At 27.9% G+C, this 12,258-nt stretch overlaps 2 protein-coding genes across 2 annotated transcripts in view; one reads left to right on the top strand and one right to left on the bottom strand.

Moving 5' to 3' along the window:
* Positions 1 to 1,689: 1,689 nt before the first annotated feature.
* Positions 1,690 to 4,026, bottom strand: LOC100167094 (KRAB-A domain-containing protein 2-like). The gene is made up of 4 exons (XM_003247522.4): positions 2,772 to 4,026; positions 2,485 to 2,691; positions 2,053 to 2,274; positions 1,690 to 1,990 (listed from the first exon to the last, which is right to left on the bottom strand). Exons 1-4 carry the CDS (start codon positions 3,679 to 3,681, stop codon positions 1,716 to 1,718), a joined length of 1,614 nt encoding a protein of 537 aa, XP_003247570.2. The 5' UTR covers positions 3,682 to 4,026; the 3' UTR covers positions 1,690 to 1,715.
* Positions 4,027 to 11,317: 7,291 nt separating this feature from the next.
* The window catches only part of LOC107884931, a 3,039-nt gene continuing 2,098 nt past the window's right edge, over positions 11,318 to 12,258 (top strand). The window contains exons 1-2 of the mRNA XM_029486256.1: positions 11,318 to 12,063; positions 12,169 to 12,251. Coding sequence (XP_029342116.1) covers positions 11,756 to 12,063; positions 12,169 to 12,251 — 391 coding nt within the window. The 5' untranslated portion in view covers positions 11,318 to 11,755. The remainder of the gene's footprint in view (positions 12,064 to 12,168; positions 12,252 to 12,258) is intronic.

The raw sequence follows: 12,258 nt of genomic DNA on the forward strand, positions 1-12,258 counted from the left end.
TTGTAGAAATATATAATTATTGTATGTACAATGTACATTGTACCTACTTCTATATAATAAACATAAGTATTCAAAATCAAATGATAAAAACTATTTGTACCTATATATTATGATGTTCATATATGATGTTTCATTCTTGTTACTTTTGATTTGGTAACAAACTTGTTATAGTTTTAATATTTTAACCAGAAAGACCGCTTTAAACATAAATATGATTTTTAAAATATTGTAAGTACCTACTATTAATTAATGTTTAATTCTTCTCCTCACCAGGTATTAAAGTTACGAATTTAACACAAAGTTTGAAATCATATAAGTGGTGGCATTTTTTACGGACAACGAAATGCACAGGCCAGTATCTTCTATATTATAATATATCATTAAAAAATGTACATTTACCTACGCACCTCGCGGGGTCTAAAATTATAATAATAATATAACCAGACAATATACTGCTTGCATAATTACATTTTTTAATTTGTTTAGTGAACTGCCAAATCAACATTTAATTATAATCGAATAATTGAATAACTGTCGGAAATTTCAAACAGCAAAGACTCAGTATCCCATTGATAAATGTGAAACCGGAAGCCATACATTTTTATTTATATTTCAAAATTTTAATTCGTTTTGTTACAAAAATACAATTACAGTTTTACCGAGAAAAAAAACTGTAGGTACTAAAAAAGTTAACCAGCGCCCAACGGTGACACTTTTTTATTTTTAAATACGAAGTTTAATCAGGTATAGGTACTAATACCTAATGGAAGACTTTCAATAAAGTTTCTGCTAATGTATAAGATATTATGGTTTTTATACAGACGGCGAGCCATGCGCCTAGCAGATTTACAGGAATATTAAATTATCTCCAGTGTACAGTCAAATAACTTAAAAAATAAATATAATGATGATGTTTCTAGAAATTGGTGAAGCGGAGTCAAAAACTTTTCTAGAGCAGGGTTGTTATTTTATGAAGGTTGTGATGTATAAATAGTATGCAGACCCTAGTGAAGTGTGATTGAAAACATCGGGATAGGACTAAGATTGAAATAAAATTATGATATTTTGTGTAATGATGTGTAAAAAGAATATACATTATTATAAACGTTATTTTGTGAAAGAATTTTAAGTGTTAGGACGCAATTGGGATACTTATATGTGGGCCTCAATATAGGGTTACCTACCTGCTTTTGATCCGAAATCTGGAATTTGACAAAATGTACCGTCAGTAGGAATTAATGTATTATGTACCTGATGTAGTAGCAATACAATATTATAATATCGTATATTTTTAACTGGAATTAATTATAATTAATAATAAGTATAGTTATAATATTTTATAGTGAGCATACATAATAACTAAGAGTTTGACATTATTAAAAAATGTATTTTAATATTATGTGTAGAATGAAAAATAAAAAAAATTAATGTAAGGAACCATTAAATATTAATTATAATTCAATTTGAATTATGTACAATACTGAATTATAATTATATTGTCGATATATTTTGATTTCACATAATTTTTTTATACTATTCAGTATATTTGTTACAGTAAAAGATGTTAAATTTATATTTACGTTATTAACTAGCAATTAACGTTAATAGATAATAATAAATATTTTACAAGGCTTATAACGTTAATAACGAAGGATTTACGTTAATTCCAAACAATATTAGTTAATCATGTTATTTGTATTTAAATTGTTATATTATTATTTATTTTCACATGACAATGGACTGTGACATTTTGAATTGCATAATTTTCCTACTAATCGACAGGTGCATTTATTTGTTTTACACTTAATTTTACAGTGACATCTTTGATAGCCTTGTGTGCCCATAAGACTACTACATCCTGCTGCTTCTCGAAGTGTTATCTCTTTTTCTTTAGATGATTCAACCAGAGTTTTGAGATCAAGCAACATTTCTTTGCATGGCACAAGTTGAGATCTCGTATACTTGTGTTTAAGAAAACCATTTTCGGTACCTAATTCAAATATAAATACATAAATACCTATAAATTTAAATTTTTTATTTTATTTTACTTACATAATTTATAAAAGCCGTTGTCAACATTAGCAATAACTGCTAATAAATTGCGTGGGGATCCACTGGCTCTATCAACGTCAGGAATGGAAATACGAACATTTGTTCCGACTTCCAACTCTTGATATTTTTTATTTGATTGTGTCGTCATCCTTTCTGCTTGCTTTTTTAAACATTGAATTGAATTATTACTTTCATTTGTAATATTTTCTTGACGTTTGTTGACTGAAATAAAACGTAATACCTATTTAAAATAATTATAAAATGACCGAAATGCAGGGGTCGGGTGAAATAAAATTTATAATTATTATTTATAACTAGAATTTTTTTTCAAACGAGCAATAAAGAGTTTTATTTTGCATTATTTAGAATTTTTAATTAGTTTAATTAATTTAAATTAATTTTTAAATTTATAATTTAAAAAAATTAACAAACCAAGACATTTCTCGTCTCCGATTTCATTATTTTCACTGTTCTCGTCCCTGATCTCATTATCCTCATTGTTTTCGGGCTGTAGCATTATTTTTTCAATATCTTCTTCCATACTTAAATTACAAAGTTTGTCTACTGGAATGCCTACTGATGCTAATCCAACTCTTGCTTTGCACCCAAACATTGCTTCGTAAGGAGACCTTCCAATGACTTTAATATTGAATTTGATAGAAAAAACATTATTAAACAATATTAAATATTTAATATGTAATACAAAATGATATTCATACCTGAATGTAATGCACGGTTTTTTTGAAATTGTATAAACTTTAAGCCCGAAGGCCAATCTTTGCTTTTATTTTGTGCCATCCATGTTGCTAGCATGTCTTCGACGTCGCGGTTAGCTCTTTCCACAGACCCTTGGCTCTGGCTGTGTCTAGGTTTGCCATGCACTATTTTTACATCTGGCCACATGGAATGAAGCTCAACAATTATTGAATTAACAAATTCTCGGCCATTGTCTGAATGTAAAATGGCCGGTGCCCCGAAAGTTGTATAAATATTCAACAAATTGTGCGCGATCTCTTCCGCACGTTTACTCGATAATGCTCTAAGTAATACGAATTTCGTAAGATGGTCTTGATAATTTAAAATGAAGCGGAATCCATTAATATGTTGTGATTGCATATCAATTAAATCAATTTGAGCTCTTGAATTGAAAGTGGAATGTAAAATAGGTTTTGAAACTAAGCCTCTTTTAGGATTTGATGTTTTTTTTTGGCAATGTGTGCATAGATTTAAATATGCCATAATAGTTTCGTTCGTGATATTGCAATATTTTGATTTTAATTCAGAATCCATTCTACATCTTCCGCCATGGCCAATAGTAGAATGAGTCGAATGCAAAATATTGAACAACTCGTCAATTGTAACGTAATATAGTATAGTATCATCGTGTACAGGTTTAATAAGACGCTCTTTATTATTTATTGTTAAAATATCATATTTACGTACCATACGATAATCTTTCATAGACTTTTTTTCTCCTGGTGTTTTCAACACAAATTTTGAATGCTTTAATTGTTCAATACGAAAATTGTACTCATCAACAGTTAGAAAGGAGTTATTATCACTACGTTTTTTTTTAACTAAATCAGAAATAATGTTGTTAAATTTGTTTTTCATTTCAAGTTCGTCCATATCGAATTTTATATTAATAATAAGTCAATACAACTTAAAGAATATGAACACAATGTTATACGAATATTTTAACATACAAAATAGTATGACGTTATAACAGCGATGTCGATTCTACGCCGTACCGTACGACTGACAGGTTACAGACTATCTTAGTCCGAAGTTCTATCTACTGCGGCTGTAATGCTATCTTAGTAACTAATACCATTAAGATAATATTATATAACAACATTTTCCATCGTGTGTAGAAATTATCGACAATCAAACCAAAAAAATAATAAACCACGATAATCTCTAGCTAATTAGGTAATTATTGTTATTTACTAGAAAATAACGTTATTTTGATGTTTAACATCATTTACTGTAACATATTCATTATTATAATACACCCACATATTGATTACTAACTATTAAATGTTAATTATACTGAAATTCGATTTGTAAATAAATTACATATTAATTAATATTGGTGTGATATTTTATACTGACCATTTTTTTTGTCCTTGAGATGTTTTACTGGGTTCTAGGTCAATTTGTACGGTCGAAAATTAAAAGTGCAAAACGTGGACACCTTGTACGGTCGGGTAAACATTAAGACTGTAGAATGCAGACACTTTAAACGGGCGGGTAAAACTATAGATTGTAGAACGTGGATACATTGTAACTACTATTATATATATAATATTATATAGCTACATAAAGTATATTATAGGTATAGATATAATATAAAAATTCTGAATGACCAATTATATTATAAATGTTATTAAGATTATTAAATGCTATTTAGCATATCCAATTTGGTGATATAATTATAATTTATAAATATGTTACAGCACCAAGTACCTAATGTTTGATGTTACCAGCTGACCTGTAAATTTAAAAAACATTGATAATTTTGACTTCATTACTTATATATATTATTGTCTATAACATCTTTAAAGTTTAATTTACTAATTACTTTTAAATATATAATAAATAAAATAATGTTTAAATCTCATCAAATTTTATGAAATTGTATACACATATATAATACATAATATATTTACATAATATATACTTTAATAGTTTATGTATTTATAACAGTACAAATTGATCGCGTTCTGAAATTAACATTTTTAGCAGATCATTCAAGGTGTCTGCGTTCTGCAATGTAAATTTTTACCTGTCGGCTTTCGATCCGACACCTATATGCATTTTAAGCAACGAACCGTACAAAGTGACCGTTTACCGTTTAACTGGTAATATTATTTCTGTACAAATATTTAAGTGGTGATATAAACAGTGTTATCAAGTGAGTTGATTGAAAAGGTTAGTTTTTCTTTAAATTTGAAGGCTTTGTGGCTCCCCTTATTTGATATATGGACTATATTTATACAGGCCATAGCTCATATAACTTATTTATTATATTTTAGACTGATCTTTGAATTTTTATTCAAAATAAAGTAAATATCATGTTTTCCTAATTAGAATAATTTATCTGAATCGAATATCACATAAGTTTGCACTGCAAAAAAGTTCGCAGAGCGAAATAACAATAAATATAAAATAATAGCTTAGTTGTCAATAATACATTTAAATCAACAATATTATGTATAGTATATTAATATAGGTACTTACTAGTTGATTCTATTATTGACGATAATACATAAATTATTTCAAAGACTATTTTTTAAGTTTTTACATTGTTACTTGTTATTAAATTTATAACATACATTATTGATACATTTTTAATTTCATTTTCCGAAGCAGAAAACTATACAGAGTATTTCAATCTATAAAAATCAGTTAGTTAGTTTAAGTGGTCAATTTGTTATATCCTTATATGTATTTAAATTTTTTATGGGTAGAGTAGTGGGATAAAATATATTTAAATTAATAAATATTTTCGGGGTACCTATTATAGTGCTGCTCCAGTCCACCCATGAAAAATGTAAATACTAATTGTATCTCATAAATTACTCGTCAAAAATTCGATTGTCATACTACGAAGGTCTCTTAACAATATTTTGCTTTGGAAAAAAGGATTTAAAAATGTAGGTATGTTGTCATTAAAAAAAGTATAAAATATATATTGTTTTCAAAAATATTGTTTTCTAACGACTTAAAATTATGTAAAATAAATAATGATATTCTTCGATAAAATAATCAACGGTTTACCATTATATACGTCTAAGTATCGTTTATTATTTGAAATGCATTATCTACACTTTAAGTATTTGAGTATTTCCTTTAAGGGGATTCGATACCGTGGTTTTCTGTTTTTGTCTAACACATGCGTGCATAGTATTTTAGACGTGTTTTTTGCCAAACATACCAATTTTTCTAATGAAGCGATAAGAATATTCTGAAAACATATTTGAATTTGTCGTCAAGTCTACTTGAAATCAACTTTCCCAGATTTTTGATTTTATCCCCCAAATTTTTTTAAATGTCATATTCAAAATGAGTACTTAAAAATTCTGCTATTTCAATTTTTGGAGAAGTTAAAATCAATAAATAAAAAATGTGGGAAAGTCGATTTCAAGTAGACTTGACGACAAATTCAAATCTGTTTTCAGAAATCTTATCACTTCAATAGATCAATTGGAATATTTGGTAAAAAACAAGTCTAAAATACTATGTCGCGCGTGTGTTAGACAAAAACAGAAAATCACGGTATCGAATCCCCTTAAAAATAATTTTATTTTATATGTTGTATTGAATAATTATTTTCCATTAGGTGAATCTAGAAGTGTTTTAAAAACCGGTTTTCTTGTCGGTAAGTATATTGGACATATTTACGACGATCCTTTCTTCGTGAAGAAATGTTTTAGGAATACATCGATAAAGAAACGTAGGTATGCCTACTTATTACGACAGTACCTACTATTTATACCACTACTACGGTTTTTGTCTTAAAATTGCGATACGTTTAAATAAAAATATGTTCTTATACATATTATAATAATAATCCGGTGGCCCAGAGTTTCATCTTAGGCACTCAATATTTTATAATGCATACGCGATACGCATAGGTACCTATAGATAGTTTTCTAATTACTTAATAGTTAATATATACAGAATGGTTCACTAAGTATTCTCACTCCCGTTTTTTTATTCAATATACAATGTATTAAATAATACGGTAATTCAAATTCTGAATTTTGAAATTTTTTTCTTATGTCTGATAGATAATAATAATAATAAGCCATAATCATACATTTTGACGAATTTTCGTCAGTATTCGTGACTATAATATTTAATTATTAGACTATTAGAGTACTGATACCCATTTCAGATGAAATCTGCGGTAAAATATAATTATTGTTGAACTGGACTGTCTGGGCTGTTATGTATTTGTACTGCAGTCCGACTGCTAATTTATGACTATTGCGTGTAATTTTATTTGGTACGAAACCTATAATAAATTGACGAAGTATAGTGTTTAATATTTAATATTTAATCGTTATCGACTATAAACTCGCATTTCAGTGACGAAATCTGTAATATTATTTAACCGAACTGAACATTTATCTCTACCGCTTGCGTGCAGTATGTGTATACGTTTAAAGTAAATAATTATGCAGACGAAACTCGTTCTAGTCTGACACACCACTTATAATCAGGGGTACCTATAATCAGGGGCATGTTCAGAAAATTTATTTGGGGGGGGGGGGTGGTTTCAAGTAAAATTGAAGGAGCCTTATTGAACCTCATGAACCCCCCCGTGAGCACGCCCCTGCCTATAATACGATAAAGCTTACGAAATGCGTACACGTGTCACATAATAGTCTTAGTATTTCGTCGTATAAATAAACACATATTTATGCCGTTTTCGTGTTTAACCGGCAAACGGCACCATACGGACAATTTGAATAATATTAATAATAATACCTAATATTCTATATTTCTATTCTCATGTATATTGTGGTAATGTAAAAATAAGAACGGGAGATTTAGGTTAATATAGTAATAATATTATGTAGTATAGTCATCATACATTCAGAATAAATAAAATAATATTCAAACCACCATCACGTCGGGCTGTAGCTACAACACACAATCAATTATATTATATAGGTACCCGTTGTAGAATTTTATGATTTTGAATAATTTCGTTTTACATTTTACATTTATTTTTTCTACTAGATTGTTATCGCGCGTAGGCATACGTTTTTAAAATAATAATAATACCTATAATGGTGTGTGAAGTCCAACCGGATTTGAATCACAAAACGAGTTTGACGAGGTCAAATGCTACGGCGTCGCAGCTAGGGGTCGGCCACTCTGGCACGTTTATCGATTCGGTGTTTTCTCTATATTATGCCTAACACAAACTGTATTATATAATCCTATTAATTTATTATTTTCAACTGAATAATATTACCACACATTCCAACTCCATATTTTTTTTTTGGTTTAATCTTATCCGCTGCACATACCTATTTTTATGTTTACGGTTTTTAACTTTTATAATACCGTTTTTACTGTTTCGATGGTATTATAACAACTAAGGCACAAGTGCGTTTATCCGTCTTATAGTTGTTGTAATAATTTTACAAATAATATTATGTACCAGCTGGAAATGCTTCCACAGAAATATAATATTTTTCTTGGCTTGATCCCCCTGTAATTAATGTAGGTACAAAAAAATCAGTAAGGCAAGGCGGCAAGTTAAAATCAATTTCTTTTTTACTTGTTATATAAATAATTTAATAAACCAAAGGGGAAATTAAGTTAAAAATTAAAAGTTGATTTTATGTTGGTTTAACTTGTCATGATTGCAATTTATTAAAAAAAAGTAATTAACTTAATTTAAAATCGGTTAGTTTTTTTTTAAATAAAATATTTCTAGCCTATGCTAAAGTTTAATATTATAATTTAATAGAATCGCGGGAGAAAAGCCCAGAAATATAAATATAAATGTGAACGCATGTATACTCTACTCTTAATGACCTAATTAGTAATTACCATATACCTATAACAAAATATAATAATATATTATATATTATAATGAAAATAATAATTAATTGTTAATTATATAAAGTATAGATTGTAAATCAAATAAAAATATAAAGATGAACACAATATTATGTATACGCCATGATTCATGATTGATTTGTGTTATTACAAGTTATGAGTCAAAAAACACCAGTCTTAGGTATATACATACCTAAATTTTTCAATAGTTATATATGTATAAGTATAAGTCATATTCAGATATATAATTATTTATATTTGAAATTTTAAGATTTTCTTTTATAAAATTACCTATATTGGCCTCTTATACAATTAACAATTAATATTTTACTAGTTATTATTATTTATGATTATTATCGTATAGTAGTATGTATATACCTAAGACTTATGTTTTTTTACTTATAACTTATAACACAATATATCACATTGTGTTCATATTTATATTTTTGTTAGATTTACAATCTATATTTTATATAATTAACAATTAATTAATTATTATTTTCATTATAATATAATATAATATATTATTATATTTTGTTATAGTCTATAGGTACATGGTAATTACTAATTAAGAGTACAGTATACATGTGTTCACATTTATATTTATATTTCTGGGCCTTTTTTTCCACCTACCAATTTAATAATATATAACATTTCATAAAAATATAGGTACACAAAAATAAAAATAAATGATACAAATAATACATAATATAAGAGAAATTGATAGAAACAAAGAAAGAGGTTATCCTAAGATAAACCCTTACTTACAGAAGTCATTACTCATTAATTATTTAAATTTTAGGTTTATTTTCTGTTAATTATAATATATTGTAAGAAATCACGGTGCTAACGTATCTTAACACTTTGAACTGGTTTATCTAGTTTTGTATTATTGTTTAGAGTATTTTAATTATATTGGGTTTCCGGTTTAATTGTGATTTTCTATGGAGAGTTTTATTCCTACGTTAATACTTAATGGGATTCCTAATGAAATCGAGAACTATTGCATCACTTTGGCAGCCTGGTATAATATAAAATTATAAATTATATTGCCAGTTATTATTATTTTTTATAAAACAACTATTTGTTCAAAACCAAATAATATATTTTAAACCTATAGTATAGAGTTAGTATAGAGTTTATATTGTAAACATTTTATCGTGTGAATTCACTGTAGCTGAGTATAACGATGGTACTCGTGCCACTCTTTGGCGTTGACGACGACATCTGGCGCCGAATCGATTTCTTCTTTGTTTGCGATTCTCGGAATTTTGACCAAGGGTTGCAGCAGCTGCTCTGACACTGGGTGGTCTATTACAGGCTTCGTCCTTGAAATGGGAGGGTTGCGATATGAAGGGTACCTACCACCAATCGCGTTTTGGGACACTGTACATTGTATTATATATTATCTGAAAGCGTTTCAAATAATTTTGTCATGTGCACAACGAACACGTCCAACATAAAAAAAACCATATAATATAATATTGTGAGATAAAAACGGAAAGGTCGTTTTTCGAATTTCTCAGTAAGAACTAAAAAAAAATGTTATTATCATAATAATTAATCATGATTAGGTCCCTACCATACTGGATACAACAATATATTATTGTTTTGTATTGTAAGGTTTTTTTACACGGTCACTATCCCAATAAGACTTTTAAAAACAGTATTTTCAAAAACGAACATTTACAAGATAATTTATTACCTATGTACATATTATATTATATACCTACCTATACCTATACCTACAATACGATATGTGGTATTTTGTGACTACGTATCTTGACAAGACTGTGTGAGTAGAGGTTGAGATAATAGTTTTACTTTCGACCCATGAGTTCTGTAATCTAAGTATCAGAGGTACCTATTCAATAAGTGCTATAGGTATCTAAAAAAATATATATACATAAAAAAAAATAACAATATAATGATGTTTTTATAACGTTACTGAAGGTTAAACACAATAGTGAAATAACACACGACATAGAAATTTAAATTAAAAAAACATGTACCTACACAATTCTTCAACAAAAAAAACGATATAAATGTTTTCATTATTATAATAACACATTAACACAAAACTAAAAAACATGTTGTACCTACATATCATGTAAATCATAGGTATAAATATGTACCTATACCTATAAAAGTATAAACAGTAAACACTATCGTAGTTAACAAATACATAATTTATGTGTCATGTGGCGTACATTATATAATATATTATTGAATGTATGACAAAGTATAATTTTACTGTGACTTTGAATTTCCATGATATAATAAAATTATATACCTACTCATTTATCATTAAATATCGTAAATTGTGCCAAGTGTAGCCAATCCACAGCGCATACATACATCAGTATAATAAATTGTATACAATATTATAGTAAAACGTTCATGAGTTTGAGTTATCAATAAAAACAATACTATAATATGCTTAGCTAATAATATTTTAGTGTAGACAGTTGAGGGTCCGCATTCCTCGGTGTAGGTATACTGGATTAAGGGGACTGCAGCATGCGTATTTTTCATACGTTTTAGACCAATAAGCGGTAGTAAATTACACATACTTCGGAATGTCCGATTTAAATTATTAATACATGTATGAACTCTTTGACAAAATATCTAGGCTTTTTAGGAAGTCGATTTTTGATTTTCAATTTTAATAGCCCTTAAAATTAAGATATTTTTTTCAAAAATCTCATGAAATATTTGCATTATATTTGTATTTATTTTGAGCGTATCTGATTTTAAATCAAAAAAGTGATTCCTAAAGAGCATAGTCTAGAAGATTATAAATTCAACCGTTTTTTTTTAATTTCAATCAAACTTCAGGAAGTATGTTTAATTTACTACCGCTTTTAGCAGTTTTTATAGTTATACATACAAGAATATATTTCGTTTTTCGCTATGCATTGACATGTGCGTGCGCGTGTGAGAGTTGCTTCCGGCGGCTAGTACCTATTCTCTTTATCGATTATTCACTTTTTAAATTTAACATAAACTATTTATAGGTTCTTATGAGCTTCGATGTAATGCGGCAGTTACAGCTTATAACGAAGGAGCTAATCGTCTATCTTCTTTTAATAAACAAATAACCGATAAAAGCCCTGGTATGTATACTAAACAATACATTAAAAAAAGTACGAGACGAATTGAAAATCATAGCCGACGTCGATGCCTTTTTAAAACATCTGAACGCACAAAAACTGCTGCCAAACCACTGACCAATACTGGACCGGATGAAAATTACGGAAATGTATTACACGACCCGTTCTTAGATTTAACTGAAAATCAAATTGAAGCATATAAACGCGATTACTTGGATAAATTATCTTTATCTGAGAGTCAAATAAAAATATTGGAAATGAGAACAAGAAGGCAACACCAGTGTGAAGAATGGTGTATTGAAAGGAAAAAACGGTTAGTATCTACCTATTATTTATTTAGTTTTATTTTTGAATTTTAGTTATATGAGTTATGATTTATAATTTACAATAATTGATGCAATATCTAAAATATTGTCAGACTTACAGCATCTATTTTCGGGAAAGTTTGTAAAATGCGTGATAAAACGTCACGTGCTAAAACTGTGAACGATATTTTATTTGGCACATT

Source organism: Acyrthosiphon pisum, chromosome A1 (assembly GCF_005508785.2).
Source record: "Acyrthosiphon pisum isolate AL4f chromosome A1, pea_aphid_22Mar2018_4r6ur, whole genome shotgun sequence".
Lineage (NCBI taxonomy): Eukaryota > Metazoa > Arthropoda > Insecta > Hemiptera > Aphididae > Acyrthosiphon > Acyrthosiphon pisum.